Below are 16,160 nucleotides of genomic sequence, written 5' to 3'. Positions count from 1 at the left end.
ACAGTCATGCTCTCATCAGTTAGAACACGCAAGACATCAGGGACTAGGGACAATCTTGGGTGAAAGTGAAAGAATCTGAACGAGGCATTTTTTTTAATTTTCAAGGCCACATTTAGAAGCTGAAGAGAAAATAGGCTGAAATATGGGGGAAAGGAGAGAGAAGAGGAGAGTTCAGTGATGAAGGGAAACCAAATTAGAACAGCTTTGAAGGGTGATGAGAGGAGGAGGGGAGAAAAAAGCCCTTTATTTGGAGATAGTTTATTGTCCTTATGTTGAATCTGGTCAGAAAGAGCTTCATGTTTCAAAGGGTTACTGAGATGCTACCAGGAACTCCTTTCCTTTGAAATACCCACAGCCACTGTATTGAGCCTCTGGACAGAGCTGCTGGGCACCTGTGTGCAAGAGAAAGGGACTTCCAGGGGAGCAAGCTGGTGAGGGGGTGGCAAGGGCTATGAAATGAGGGAAAGGCTGCTTGGATAGGTAAAACAAGCTGGAGTACTTGCTGAAAAACACACCTTTTCCATGCACGAGGGCTGGGATCAGGTTACCACCATCTTTGCTTGCTCTCTCCCATTTGCTGGAAAGGTTATAGGGGGGAGGACACGTGTGAAGATAAGGGCAGGACTAAATCCAGCTCTCTGTCTGGGCTGTTTGCTTGTAAAGGAGAGAGTGAGGTGAGACTGGGTCCTGTGTGGGTTCATACAGGAGAAACATGATGCAAGGATGTTCCCTAGCAGGGATACTCACTGGTCCAGGGGAAGCAGAAATCTTGACCTCGTGCCTTGTCTCTTCCCAGAGGCTGTCCCACAGAGTCTGTTTCAGAGCAGGGCAGATGTGTGGTCTTTGTTCAGAGTTCAGGCTCTGCATTTTATCAATGCCCTATCGACACTTACAGCTCTATGGGGAGTAGGCACCAATCAAGGCATTATAGCTCTTGAAAATGATTTTGAATGTGTTACTAGCCCTTTTATGTATGAAATTCTCATCATATTGAAGTCCAGGTTTTATCCTAAATCTCTCTACCTATGGATAGATCTGCTAGTGGAGTTTCATTTCTAATTTTATAATATGTAACACAAAGTGAGATAATTTTACCCCCAGATTTCTCAGCATCAAGAAATCTTTACTCCATTATACAGGTAGAAAAACTGAGGCTTAAAGGGAGCATGCAAAGTTGTAAAATAAGCTTGGTAGATGTTTTGACTTCTGTATGGAACAAGGAGAACTTGGGCATCTTATTTGGTTTGTTCCTAAGAAATTGACAGAGTTAGTTGTGTAGGTTTTTTGTGTTTGAAATGGAAAGCCTACCTAGGCTGATGGACAAGTGAAATAAGAACTAGTATAATAGGTCTTGTATCAGAAGAATAGGAAATGAGCTAGGAAGCATGGTTTTTCCAGACCATTCAGTGTTCTCAGAGTCATTAGTTTCTGTAAATTCCTCTTGGACTTCGTGAGCTCAGTCATTTCAGAAAAATGCCATCTCCCTGTATGGTGAATTAAGGTGTAAATGTAGAAATTAATAATATGCTGCAGGTATACTGATGCATCCTTAAAATGATCTGAGAATACTGACATGTCCTCCAAGAGCTGAAGATCATAAATGGCAGTGCATGATTTTTCCAGTAGTAAATGAATAAACAGAAGAGAAAGCAAAAAACTACTAAGCTGGTTCTCCATTTCCCACCATCTGTTTAATGCAAAGGAGAGGGAAAGAAAAAGTCCAGTTTTCGTTAAACCCTTTGTATATAACTTCAAAGTGACTTGCTAAAGGTCCCAAAGCCTACCAAAAGAGACAGAGTTTGGACCTGTATTTCTTGAATTTCAGTTCATAGCTCTAAGTTCTGCATGGAAATGGTGTCTAGTGAGATCTCAAAACCAAGGTCACGCACTCCTGGCTTTCTCTGAAACCCCTTCTCCACATGCAGACTCGTTCCCATTCCTCTGCCTCCAGTGAATTTCTCCTCTTATATTCCCCCTCCCACATGTTCTTCCTCATGCTGACATTGACCATCCCTTCTTCTCCTTTGCTATTAGGTGGGCTCTTTCTTCATGATTAACCTGTGCCTGGTGGTCATCGCCACACAGTTCTCGGAGACTAAGCAGCGGGAGCACCAGCTGATGCAGGAGCAGAGGGCCCGGTACCTCTCCTCCAGCACTGTCGCCAGCTACATGGAGCCGGGAGACTGCTACGAGGAGATCTTCCAATACGTCTGCCACATCGTGCGCAAAGCCAAGCGCCGCACCCTTGGGCTGTACAACAGCATCCAGAGCTGGCGCCAGGGCAACGTGGAGCCGAGTGATGCCAAACTAGGCACGAACAGGAAAAAACAGAGGCATTACAGTAAGGATTGCACTGGTAAAGCTGGAAATGCCAATAGTGTAAATGTGAGAGTAACTGGGAGCATCTTCATGTGCCAGCTTGCCAAAGGACCTGTGCCTACAAAGCACAGAATTAGAATTAACATCAGCCGTTGAGCGTGGTACCATGGCTAGCACACCAGACCAGCAAGGTGGAGATGACCAGCCAAAAATGGGAATGAAACAGGGGCAACCAGCAGGGAATGTGGATTATCCAGATCTGAAATCCAGAGACAACAGAGATAAAATTAAAGGCACCATCTGAGGCTTGTAAAGGGCTCCACGTCTGGTATAACCGGGTGATGATAGCAGTCTGGGAGAGAGAAGACTTAGGGGGATATGACAAAGTCAGACAAAGGATTGGACTTGGTGACACAGCAGGTCCCCCAGAGCTATCCTCCCAAACTGAGTTGCTGTGGGACCTCAAGAGAGAGGCAAAGAGAGTAGAATTGCAGTAGGGTGTCCTCTGAACCTAAGGGGGCAATGCTGAAGAAGTCTGTTTGATATGCAAGGGCAGCAGAAATAATTTCTTTTGACAGGAGCACATGCTGTTGTGCAAAATATCGCATGAGATATCATTCAAATCAGATTCCTTACCAGAAAAGTCAATGTGAAAGTGGTTTTATAGACTTAGTATTAACTGGCTGCTGACTATCATTAACAAGCAAAAAGCAGATTTTCCTTCAGCTGGTCTTGCATACTCAGACTTTCATTTTCTTTACTTGCTGGGAGAAAAGTTTCGGCAGGCTTTATGCATGGTGTTAATGAATTAATTGCTTCATTCCCCCAGTGTCCATTTGACCTTCTAGGTCCAAATGGAGGATCAAGGAACGCAAATTTAGTTTCCTTACTGAAGTCAGGAGTTCTGTTCTGATTCAGAACGCAGACTATCAAGAGGAAGTGTTCTTGTGCTACCTCTTCTGGTTTTTTGAGATGATTTGCTAATGTAGTTTCTCTAATTTAGAGAGTTCAACTTAGTCTGGGTGTTCTTGGACCCCACTTGTAGCAGTTCAGGACAAAATCAGCTCTTGTGATCATTTTTCCCTCAGTTTTCACTTAACACGAGCTACTGAGCCTCAAGCTGCAATTTCTGCATTAGACAATTCTTTCTCTGATGGACATGAACCCCTGTTGAGCCTAATCACTGGCAAGCTGAACAGTACTATGCCTTTTGGAGACACAGCCCATCAGTGTAGAGCCTCCAACAGCAATGACTTTTATTACTGACCTTGAGATGATGTGTCAGTGTTTAATCATTCTTACAGCTAAAAAGCCCAGTTATCCTGTTTAAATACCCCAAATCCAAACACATGTCCAATTTCAATGTCTTTTTTCAATGCCTTCTCCTTTAAGCATAATCATTTCTTTTTCCAGGGCTTTGCCAGCAGCACAACTCTCTTGGCTGCCCTCCTCCAGGCTTGGTCCAGCCTGTTGCTGTGACAGCAACCTCAGATCTCACCAACTGCCCACGATGCCATAGCGAGGAGCATGAAGCATCCAGAGGGCTCTCTGTCCTGGATAGTACTTATTCAGACCAGGAGGATGGAGGAGCCAGTGAAGGGGAAGGAGAGGGCAGCAGAGAGGACCAGGGTGCCTCGACACTGGAGAAAGAGGAGGAGGTGGAAGAAGGAGGGCGGCTGAAGCTCTGCAGTGACATGTGGCGAGAAGTGAGGGTCAAGCTCCGAGTGATTGTGGACAGCAAGTATTTCAACCGTGGGATCATGATTGCAATCCTAGTGAACACTATCAGCATGGGCATCGAGCACCATGAACAGGTAAGGCACCTCAGGGCACAAACTGGGAAACATGGACTGGTGAGTCCTGCTGGGGGTTATGGCCTCGCTAAGCAGCTGATGCAACTCGGTGGAGGCAGAGATTGAGCAATTTGGACCCCAGACTGCAGCACAGATGGTCCCAGCATGGCTTTGGAGAAAGCCTCAGAATCTTGTAGGGTCTCTTATTTCCTTATTCCTGCACTTAATCACTTTCAGTCTCCATGTATTTTCCTCTCACCTCTTTTCGACCCCTCTCTTTTCCTCCTCCCTGCTCGCTCATCCCTCTGTTTTTCTTTTTTTTGCCCTATCTTCTCTTTCCATCTGCTTGTCTCTCCTTCACCCTCATCTCTTCCATCTTCCCCATTTCTCTCACTCATTTCTCTCTTCATGAGCTTACTGAATCCTTAGTCTATTTGGTTAATTTAATGTGCCCTCTGGGGATGTCACAGACACTTCACCAGCATCTCAATTCAAATCCGTTAGCTTGCTAGCGTTCCCAACTTAATTAAGAGGTGCCTGAGCACATTCTATCTATACAAGAAAGCTAGGAAAGGCACCACCTCCCATCTCCAGTTATGCTGGGGGCGTAGTCAGCTTGAGCCTTTCTTTTGCCCTGTGAGTAAGAAGTAATAGGTAGGTCAGACACAAACAGCAGGTGTGGGCACAGGTTTGACTTTCAGGCCAATAGTTTGTAGGCAGCTCTGAATCAGTCATGCACTTTATCCTAATGACAGACTTATGAAATGGAGAAGAATTGTGTGCCCTTATTTTATAGCTGGGAAACAGAAACTGTGTCTACTTTGTGATGTGCAGAGCCAACTTCAGAGGGCGTTAAGTGTGTCCATGACCTTGGATCTGCATTGCTGTTGGGTAGCTCTGCTGCACTTTCCATTAAAAGAGTCCATGCTGTACATCCATGTCTTAGATCTATGCTTCTAGTCTGAATGTGAGCATGGTTTGCTCCATGTGTCTGCCCAAAACACAAAAATAGGAGATTGCTGCACTACTGAGATGCTGACTGTATTGAAGCTTTGGAGCCAAGGTGAAGTCTAGTCCCAAACACAGTCTTAGGCAGCAGAGACAGGCAGTGTGCCTGGTTCAGGCAAGGCACCCAGATTTGTCCTGTGCTGTATCAGGATGGAGATATCTTGCAACTCACTGTCTCTTAAATTCCCTGTTTGAGGCAACACGGTGTGTGAGCTGGTATTTGAAGCCTCAGATGTCTGGATCCCACCCACATACCAAGCTTTAGACCATTTTTCAAAGCCCAACTAGTTTCTGATACAAGGATGGAAAACCTTAATTTGATCCCAGAATGCAAAATTGCACTGGATGCTTCAGTACCAGAAAAATACTGGCAGGAGCTCAGAAGAGAGGAGAATGAAGAAGAGGCTGGAGGGGTTAACTTGTGGAAATAGATAAAAAAGAATCATGTGTTTATCACACAGCAGAGAGATGAGTATGGACTGGAGCCTGGGACAACTTGAAAACTGCCCATTGGTGTTTAAAGATGTGAGCACCAAGCAGGGAGAACCATTGTTCATTCTGATTTATTGGAGACAGCGTGAATTAACAGTTTAACAGAAGAATATTTGAGCTGGAGGTAGAGAATTCACTCTCATGTTTTGGCTTTTGTATGTGCAGATTTAAGCCTTTCTAGGATGCCTCTGCTGTGTTTGTACAGCCTGCAGCAGTGGGATCTGCCTCTACAGCCTTGGGGTTTCTAGTAGCAGGTTCTTAATGACACATCCTTAAAATTATGCTATCACTTTTTATCCGTAAGTAGCTAGGAAAAGCTTGTGACCCTGCATGCTGTTTCTACTAGAAGAGATGTCAGTCAAATTGATCATAACTGAAAAATGTGATGCAGCCTGTTTATTTAAAACACGTGTACTGAATTCTGTTTCCCTGGCACAAGAATATTCAGGCCATACTCAGGTCCTTTTCAGTCAGCAGTTAACTCGGAAGCACACAGACATTTGTCCTTTTCTTTGCTCTCTTTCAATTCTTCTCAAACCATTCTATCAGTACATCTCAAGCTGGTACTTCATTGCCTCCTTTTCTCTCCTTCCTTTCTCTTTTTCCTGTTGTTTTTCCTCCCAGAAACACAAATTTTCATGGTAGGAAATCTGGAAAAGCCCCTCTGCCCACCAAGATCTGTGATTTGCCAGGTGACACCACCCTATTACTGAAAAAGCTTCTGTTGCTTCAGCTACTTCATCATATGAATGTCTTCTGGCCCAGAGCTAAGGCGTATAGAGACCTCTTGAGCTTTTATTTTCTGGTGCATGGGAGATCACAACCCCAGCCACTCTCTGAGGTCATTTCTGGCTGGGCAGGATGTGTGAAGGTGTCACAGGTTTGAGCAGACCTGGGAGCAGCTCATGGTGTGTGCATCAGCTCCTTGATGCTCCACTTTTTCACGGACTATTCACAGGCGAGCTCACCAAAGCACACACAACTGTTAGGTCAAGGGGTGAGAAGGACTGCAGGAGTGAGGCACAAGGTTCAGGCTCAGAAACACAGGAATCCAAGGGACAGAGCCCATGTGTGGGTCTCACCTTCAATTCCCAAGTCTTCACCAACAGACAGAAAAACATTAATTAAAACTATTTGTTTGTTACAATCCAGGGATTTAGTACTCACAATGTTTTTCTTCCAGGAGACTTAACAACTCAAACAACTTTACTTGGATTCAGATAACCTTGGAATTTGGCTTCATTTATCTTATTCATCCATTCCTTTGTCCTGTCCTGATTGTGTGGCCAAGGCAGCTTCCCACCTCCTTATATATTTCTTGTGAGGGAAATCAACTAATTTTGGGAGAAACTGCATTGCTATGAGTCATTTTTAATCCATGAGTTTATCACAAGTTATCACTTGTAAATAGATAAGTTTATACAAATCCTCAGTGTGCAATATACCATGTAATATTCTCAGTATTAGGCCTTCAGATATTGCTGAGACGTTGCCTAAGCCAAAACCCATCATTTCAAGCTTTGTCCTGCTTGAAATAGTTTTTGCAGTTCTTCAGATCTGCTTCTATTTGGAAGTGTCTATTTTTAAAATCCAGTATAGAAAATATTAGATTCTTGTGGCTGTCCAGAAGGATCCTTTTAAGAGGCTTACTTTTTTTAAATATTCACAGTAGATCTGGTGCTGCCCACTTTTCTCCCTTATTCAGCATGAAGATGAAAGGCTGGTCCCAGCTGAATGTCCCAGGTTGCCTTTCACATCATGTATTTTTTGAATGGTCTGTTGGACTCAAACCTCTTTGTCATTAGCAGCCATTTTAGACAATTGCTGAGTAACTTGGTTTATCTTCTCCAGTATCTACTTACAGTTTTCCTTCATACATCAGTTCAATACTTTATGAGGTCTGTCTGTGTGGATCAGAAGATGATCCCTTGTTTCCTAACTAGACCTGCACTGTGGATCAGTATCTTCATATTCTTTAGCTTGTGTGATTTCCCTTTATACCAGCATTTATTGCATTCATTAGTTCATATTTTACAGGTATTGCTTCTCTTTTTACTATTTGCTGCTTGTCAGAAACATTCAGCAAATGTCCAAGCCAGCTCATCGTACTGACATTTAGTAAATGATAGAACAGTCTCCCTGGGGTAGTAGATGAAACCACATTACTTCAGTCTTGTAAAACTAGGGTATAACAAGCCATCATGAAATCCTGCATTGGTTATGGGGTGGTGTTTAAACTATATAAAAGCTAGTTGGTCTGTTTCATGGCTGATTTCTATGGCTCTTCTAATTATTGTCAAGTGACTTTGAACTTGTGAGTAAAAATAGGCTGGAGAGACCCCTTTATGGAATATTTCTTTCTTGTGTCCTCAGAGGCAGTGCTGTGCAGGTGCAGTTTGGTAGGGTTGGTCTGCATAGATCACATCAATTACTATTCAGTTTCTAGACAGATGCAAATTTACTCCTGGCTAGGAGAAACTTTTCCTGCAGGGGCTTCCTGGTGATCTGCATCTTCTTAACCTTTCCTATGATGCAGGACTTTCTGGCTATTGTCAGATAATGTACTAACTATATTTTCCGTCTAATCTGACAAAAGAACTCCAAAGTTAATAAGAAACTGAAAAGGAGGAAAAAACTGAGCTGCTGCCCTCTATTGCCCCAGTTCTAGTTTCTGATCACTGGACAAGTATTCTGAAGTAAATCTGAATCATATGTTTCACTCTCAGTATTTGATCTACATTGTTAGAGGTGAAAGACTTCATGCTCTGAAGATGTGAATTAAATAGTTTCATGGATTGGGAAAGAGATCTGTACACAGAGTTAGTGAATCATTCTGGTTCAAACACTGGCTCTGGGCATGCTTTGCCTCTGGGGTCTCTCTCCCCTTCAAGCCACCCTCCTTACCTCAATACTCAGCTCAATACACACTCTAAGCGTGATGGGTAGATCAATCTATACTGTCTTGGCAATACGAGCAGACTGCTTGTGGGGAGATTTCAGTGTTCTTTGTTTTTTCTTGGACTAAAATAGCCTTGAGTTCAGGCCTCTCCTTGTGGATGCTTCAATTTAGAGTTTCTAGGTAAACCTGGGAGGAGGAAGGTTTGCCAAGGGTTTTGATGACGAATGCCTGAGTGTTGTGTGTGGGAGCTTGGGGAGCCCTCACAACTGTGAGGTGACACATCCACTGTGTTGGAGATACTGTATGTCAGTAGGGAGAAAAGGACAGAACCACTTTTTCTCTGTTCATTTGTCTCTTCATCAAGTTTGCACTTCCCTGGCCAGAGAAGAGTCCCCTGGACCAGCAGTATTCCAGCCACCCACCTCATCCATTGTCTCTCACGGCCACACTGACCCAGGAACAAGGGCATCTCCACACAGGACACAATCCCTGGTGGCTCCCACCTTGCAGCCCTGGCCCCCAGCTGATGATTCTTTACACTCTGTCAAATTACTGGTATCTCCAGAAACTACTGCAATGCTGGGTCTGCCCTTAGACAGTGAGAGTGCTTCTCCAGCTGGCTCCTCTCTCTTTATCTCCTCTTCTTGTCCTGAGTTCATTTGTTTTGTGTTGCTCTTCCTTTCCCAGCCTTTACTTCTTTCCTACTCCGTTTAAAACGTATGTTTTCTTCTCTACTTATTGTGGATGCCAGTGAGTTTATTTTTTTTTTAGCTTTGTTTCCTCATTTCTCTTTTGCTGATTTTCTCTCTGTCCATCTCTTCTTTCTTTCTCTACCCGGTTTTTCATGCCCCTTTCTTTAGGAAAGATGCTTTTTTGAGGCTGATTGATGGCCCATTAGAAACAGATTGCAGGTGAGGCTGGACTATAGAAACAGACGTTAAGGAGGGAAAGAGAGACTGAGGAACAGGTGACCTTTTCCACAGGCAAAGGCAAGCATGGCTTTTCAAACATCAGTTACTCACTACAAAGCACAAGAGAGAATATATGGAAAGCAAAGACGAGGATAATCCACCATCATAATGTGGCTCTGGGCGTGCTTTGCCTCTGGGATCTCTCTCCCCTTCAAACCACCCTCCTCGCCCCAATATTCAGCTCCCAAAGTTTTGTTCAAGTGACGCTCCAAGTGTGATGGGTAAATCAACCATCATAACCTGTTGCTTTTTTACATTACTCATTTTCACTAACATAATCATTTGTTTCAGACTGAAATTGGCATCTCTGTTTAGCATATAGACCTCATGTTCTCGGCAAGTGTCATTTACTGCCTGAGTCTCCTTGAAGTAATCTTCATCTCTCCCTTCCCATGTACCCTTGCTCGTTCTTTCTTTCTTCACTTTTATCTCCCCTCCTTTCCCTGTAATTTTTAGGATGGTTTTGTTATTTAGATGTAATTATGGATGGAAATTGAGCCATCTCCCCTTTTTTCATTTTAAAGAGATGGACTAAGAAGCTGCAACGAGGAGTGCAAGAAATTAGCAAAGGGCACGGGAAACCATAAACGTGAGGAGCAGATTCCAGTTCATTCGCACACCTGGGAGGATCTGGGCCCATGGGGACCTCAGAGCAGGGGTTAAAGCAGCCCCCAGCTTCAGGCAGAGGGTCAGAAACAGAACTGACTGCCCTAGGAGTCTCATGCAGTCTGAAGGCTATGGGTTGTCTAGACTGGCCCCAAGATGCAACCCGTTACCCTGGGAGGAATTTTTTTCTCACTCTGGCAATATTTTGTACCTTGCCATTGCTGTGGTAGTCTTCCTGGGCTATGTATGTGTGTGCCTGAGTATGTGCAAACATGGGCAGGCTTGCATGTCTTACCCCTCATGCATCTGATCTTCTGTGAGACCTCAGCCCTTGCTGTTTTGTCTGGTGCAGTCCTAGTCCCTGGGTGAGAGGTGCTTTGAGCCCATAAATCCATCCCAAAATCAGTGCAGGAGATGCTTCCATTTCACAGGGGATGGCAGGTTGCTGGCACCCCTCGTCAATGATATCAGCACAGCCTCTGTGCCCCTCATTTCACCATTCCTGAGGAAATGGTCTAGACCCTTTCCTGACCTTGTCAGAGAAGTTTCCAAGGCTGCACACACACTGAAGAAAAGGTCATTAATTCGGAAAACAAAAGGAAGAGTAATTTAATTTGTTCAGACTTGTTCCACTGATGGAATCATTAAAACACTTTCTCTCATGCACACAAACACACCTGTCTCTGCTGGGGAAGACAGGGAGTGAAACTTGTATCAGAGGTGTAACAGAAAAAAAATTCCCAACACAGGGTCAGATTGCCTTTTCTTTTTCTTTCAACAGTCATCTTGTGTCATCCATGGAATTTTTCACCTTGTGCACTTGTCTTTCTCCTCTTGCTGTCCATTTTTTCTCTTTTCTTCATCTTGTGCCCCTCTTCCTGTCCCTTGCAGATATGTTTTTATCAGTGTGCCCCTCCTCGCTGTTTTCTTACTCATTTAGTTCAATATTCACTTAGGTAATTATTGAGAGTACTCTGAGGACAGAGGCATAAGAAAAGACTGATGAAGCAAGACCAGGAAACTAATGCATACCAAGGATTTGGTGGGGAGAGAAAAATGGAGAAGTGAAAAAAGAGAGAGGAAAGGACCAGACAAGTGCAGTGAAATTTGGAGGAAGATGGAGAACTGTTTTCCTGTCATTCAAATATTTTCAGAATTTCTGCAAAAAAAAAGTGTCAGCTCTGTATGGAAACCTGAGAGTACAAAATTCTTGAAGGAAAAAGTTGATGGCAAATCAGCCACTTTTGCCCTGTTTCAAAAAATACTCAAGTCCTTTGCACAAAATAAAGCAGCTTTAGCTGAGGTAATGGGATATGAAGGGGAATGTGGGAGACACTTGGTCAGCCTTGTCTATGTGAATGGCTGTGGGACTCCTGATCACCTCTAGTAAAAAATTTGTTAGGGACATAATCCATGATGAAGGTAGCAGAAGTTCAAAGGAATTGGAGTGCAAGTGGCTCTACTCAGCTACACTTTAATCTTGCCAATGGAAGCTTTGCAGCTCCCAACAAACCCTATACTCTGGGAAGGGTGGCATTTTATTTCCTATAATTTCAGGGCTGTTTCAGTTCTGACTCTCTGAATTTGCATTCTCTCCAGCCAGAGGAATTGACCAACATCTTGGAGATCAGCAATGTGGTCTTTACAAGCATGTTTGCTCTGGAGATGATCCTGAAACTTGCTGCTTTTGGTCTCTTTGATTACCTTCGCAACCCCTACAACATCTTCGACAGTATCATCGTCATCATCAGGTGACCAGGGCCTTGGGGATCAACTGAAATAGATATAGAAAAGCATACCACAGAGCTTGGACACTTTTGAAAAAGGATTTAGCAGCTATTCTAGGAGGATCTGAGCTGAACACAAGACCAAGGATTGGGAGACCAAGCTGTCTTTTCCCAACACTCTGTGTTGGTGCAACACAAGCTACAGAGCGTTTCTGCCCGTCAGTTCTCTCCTCTGTAGAATGGAGGCAATTGCAGCTGCCTTGTTAAGTCCACAACAAATATTTTTTGTGAAATATTTTTAAAATGCACAAATTGAGGAAGCTACAAAGGTTTAATATATGATAGAAGAACTTGTCTTGCTGGAATTTAATGCTGAAATCCTTCCCTCATTTCTGCAAAATGCAGTGCCATGTTCATGTTCTTAAGGCATAAGTGCAGCTTTCTACACATAAGTATAAACCTGTACTATATCTGTCTTAGACAGATTTTCTCTCTCACCTCCTTATGCTGCCAGTGCAGATATGAAAACAGCACTGTTACTCCTCCCTCTTTTCTGTTTGTTCACTTGTCTTTCATTTTGTCCCTCATGCTCCCTGTGCCTCTCTGGACAGCATTTGGGAGATCATCGGCCAGTCAGACGGAGGCCTCTCTGTGCTGAGGACTTTCCGACTCCTTCGGGTCCTGAAGCTGGTGCGTTTCATGCCTGCACTGCGCCGCCAGCTTGTGGTGCTGATGAAGACTATGGACAATGTAGCCACGTTCTGCATGCTCCTCATGCTCTTCATCTTTATATTCAGGTGAGGAGGCAGTTAGTTGGTTCACAGTGTTTTGGAGTGGCACTGCGTGGCTCATGGGAACAGAGCTTCAGAGCATGATTGTGTAACTCATCTTGCTCGTTGTTCTATAGGCTAAGGCAGCACTGACAACCATTTGTTTGTAAGGGCTGAACTTACTCCTGCACTAAGTTGGGTTCAGTTGCTGAAGATTTTGACCTGGATGGGGTGTCAAAATGGTGTCACCAAATGTGGATGTTGAGCATAATGTTCCATCGCGGGATAGGTCAAGTCCCTTGCTAATCAACACTGGCCACAGGGAATAGTTCAGTCTGGAGGCTGACTACCAAAAGGGCAGCAGGAAGCAACCAAGAAAGTTTGTATGTGCATCCAATGCACTGATAATAAGATGAAGAAATATGACAGCAAACAAGAACAATAGAGAGAACAGATGTGAATGACAGGTTGGGGGTAATACGTGAGCTCTGAGTGAGCACAGATGGAAACCAAATTTTTTTGTGAACTACAAGGGTGCAATATGCAGTTCCTTCTTCACAAGTAGGTCCTAGTAGTCTGACTGTGTTGTCATACTCCTTGCTGCTGTGCTGTAACATTAGATTTTCATGAGGAAAAAGAGAATTACTCTGATGAGCTCATTGTGGTACCAGAGATATTTATATTATACACCATCTCCACTTCTTGTCCCAAAGCATCCTAGGAATGCACATCTTTGGTTGCAAGTTCAGCCTCAGGACAGACACAGGAGATACAGTTCCTGACCGAAAGAATTTTGACTCCCTACTTTGGGCCATCGTCACTGTCTTCCAGGTGAGCCCACTTTGCTCTCTATGGATGGGCCAGGGCAAAGTGAAGAGGATCAAGAGATGCTTTTTCCTCATTGCAGAGCTCTGCAGTCACTCCTGACAGCACAAAAGGCTGCATAAAACACTCTGTCATGTGATATTTGGAGGAAGAACAATTGCATACTGGAACCAAACAACTGGTATATGTCTCTAACAGGGGAGCTCCTTCCTTCCCCGGGGACAGTCTGCAGAGGTCACTCCTGTTGTGGCAACTCCCAAGTTTAACACTATCATCTCACTACTGCCCTAATTGTTGCTCATTTCCTCTTGCTCAGCTAATGTTTTTGGCGCAGAACCACAGCTGGATGATGACAGTGGGTGTGTAGTTATGGGAAAGTTAAGAGGCCTGATGTGCTCCTGATGTGATTCACTGTCCTTTTCTGGGAACCCCATTCTTCCTTCACGTTTATCTAACTTTTGCTTCTGATTGCAGATCCTAACCCAGGAGGACTGGAATGTCGTACTCTATAATGGCATGGCCTCCACCTCACCATGGGCTTCCCTCTACTTTGTGGCTCTCATGACATTTGGCAATTATGTACTTTTCAATCTGCTGGTGGCCATTCTCGTGGAGGGGTTCCAGGCTGAGGTAAGTTGCCACCAAGGCCTCCTTAGGAGGAGGAATAGAGGTGCTAAAAAGGTAAACTTTGGGACACTTTGAGGATACTGAACTGGATGACTTCCAAAGTATCACACCTCTGTCATTTCACTCCTGAAGTTAGGGTGCTCTTTAATTGGAAAAAAAAAAAAAGGCAGTGTTAACCCTTGTAAGGAAAGAGACAAGCTCTCTGAAAGGGAATTCACAATTTTCATCCTGTGTACCGCAACAGCCCCTGCCCTAGGGCGAGTTCTTTACCCCTCCAAAAGCAAGAACGCAGTACATCAGCCATCCCAAATCACACAAGATTCTTTCCAGTGATCACACTGGATGCCTGACTGCCAAGGACAATTTTGCAGTTGTTCCAGCAATGAAAGACAAGAACAAATGGTCTTTTCTGTTTGAGTTCCCAAATTCTAAATTTGTGTGTTACAGGGTGATGCCAACCGGTCGTATTCAGATGAAGACCAGAGTTCATCAAACGTGGAGGAGTTTGATCAGTTTCAAGAGGTCCAGGAAGGCCCAGGTACAACAGCTCAAACAATTTGCTTATGTCCTGTTGCTGTTTGGTGAGAAATCTAAAAACAGATTCTGCAGAAAATTCACTCTCATCTCCAAGAACTTGCCAGTTGTCATTTTGAATTTTATGGTAGTTTGTGTTGCTGTCTGTGGAAAAACCAGAGACATGTTGGCATCCTGAGGAATGTGGTAGCTAAGTGGAGCAGTTCTTGAATGACCTCCAGAATGGCAACTGGAAGTCAGAAGTGAGACTGTCTCTGCTTAGCTTCAGGGGCACTATTTCAGGAACAGTGTGTCTAAATATGGGACCCACATTTGTAGAAAGGATACCTAGACCTTAAAAAGAACTCAGGTGAGTCTGGAAGTCTTGCCTCAGCGAGAGAGTAATGAAGTTTAGAGAAACCAGAGAAGTGACTTGACCACTCGCTCTGTAATTGTAGACCATAAGGAGAGATTTCTGATGGTAGATAGCTCTTTAATTGAGCAGAAAAAAGCATAATGAGATTGTAAAGGTTTGAAGCTTAAGCTAGACAAATTCAGGCTGAAAAAAAGCTGCATATTTTCAAGGAAAGATAATTAACAGTTGGAACAGTCTGCCTACAAACTGCCTAGTAATGTCTTCATCCCTCAAAGTCTTTCTTCAGACTGCAAGTCTTTCTACAAGAGGCATTATACTTCAGACAGGACTTAGTGGCAGGGAGCAGCTTACTTTGCAATGGATGGTGAGCCAGGAGCTGAAGGGGACAGAGAACCAGGCAGGAGGGCAGGGACCACACCGACAATACTTGCACGAGGTGAGCAGAGCAGGTCCTCTGACACTAGCAAGGGTCAGCCAATGGTTCAGCGATTACCAGGCAAGTCCACAGTGGTGAGGCAAGTCTGAGGTCAAGCCAAGAAGTCCAGTCAGTAAGGAAAGATCAGGATCAGAAAGGTGCAAGAGCAGGCACAAGCATACTCAGCATAACCCAGACATGCGCCACAGGCACATGTCTGAGCTTTAAATGCAACTCCCACAACAGGGAGCAGTGGCTGCAGTATTGACTTGTCCCAGCTTTTTCCTACAACTTAGCTCTTTTCAAGGCAGTCCAGTCCTGAGTTACATGGCTGCACCACATTAGAGCTTGTGTCGAATGTAGGCAGTAAAAACCCCTGAGATGGAAGAGGTTACAGAGGTGTTGGTGCAGTCATGGCTGTGATGCAGATATGCATAGGTGACCTTCATTATACAGTAGTCAAGCAAAAACTATTGTTCCAGTCCTTTCAGGCATTAAAATTCAAACCCTGTCCTCTCCATGCTGCTCAACAAATGCTGATGGTCATCCACAGCACCTAACATATCCCTCAAAAATGTCTTGGATCTTCAAGGTCAATGATCAGTCACTTGAAGAAGCACAATGTAGTAGGATAGACTGGGATGCAGTTTTTGTGTGCAGTATGATTGCAGGAATTTTAATGTGACTCCAATACATGGATGGCTGTGGTTATTCCTACATCTTAGTCTCAGGCTCTGTTTCAGCCTAACTGCTTAAAGTAGCCAGCCTGACAGTTGGTGGTATTTGTTCAGACTTGAAGATGCTGTTACCTCATCTTGG

General features: G+C 44.1%; 1 protein-coding gene across 4 annotated transcripts in view; it reads left to right on the top strand.

Annotated features, from left to right (window-relative positions):
• The window catches only part of CACNA1I (calcium voltage-gated channel subunit alpha1 I), a 92,558-nt gene that overhangs the window by 41,185 nt on the left and 35,213 nt on the right, over positions 1-16,160 (top strand). For all 4 annotated transcript variants that reach the window (XM_032688588.1, XM_032688586.1, XM_032688587.1 and 1 more), the window contains exons 7-13: positions 2,035-2,341; positions 3,733-4,133; positions 11,688-11,839; positions 12,427-12,612; positions 13,299-13,416; positions 13,885-14,040; positions 14,485-14,575. In XM_032688588.1, coding sequence (XP_032544479.1) covers positions 2,035-2,341; positions 3,733-4,133; positions 11,688-11,839; positions 12,427-12,612; positions 13,299-13,416; positions 13,885-14,040; positions 14,485-14,575 — 1,411 coding nt within the window. The remainder of the gene's footprint in view (positions 1-2,034; positions 2,342-3,732; positions 4,134-11,687; positions 11,840-12,426; positions 12,613-13,298; positions 13,417-13,884; positions 14,041-14,484; positions 14,576-16,160) is intronic.

The sequence above is a fragment of the Chiroxiphia lanceolata genome, chromosome 5 (genome assembly GCF_009829145.1).
Source record: "Chiroxiphia lanceolata isolate bChiLan1 chromosome 5, bChiLan1.pri, whole genome shotgun sequence".
NCBI classification, from domain to species: domain Eukaryota; kingdom Metazoa; phylum Chordata; class Aves; order Passeriformes; family Pipridae; genus Chiroxiphia; species Chiroxiphia lanceolata.
This window is presented reverse-complemented; position numbering and strand designations above follow the sequence as displayed.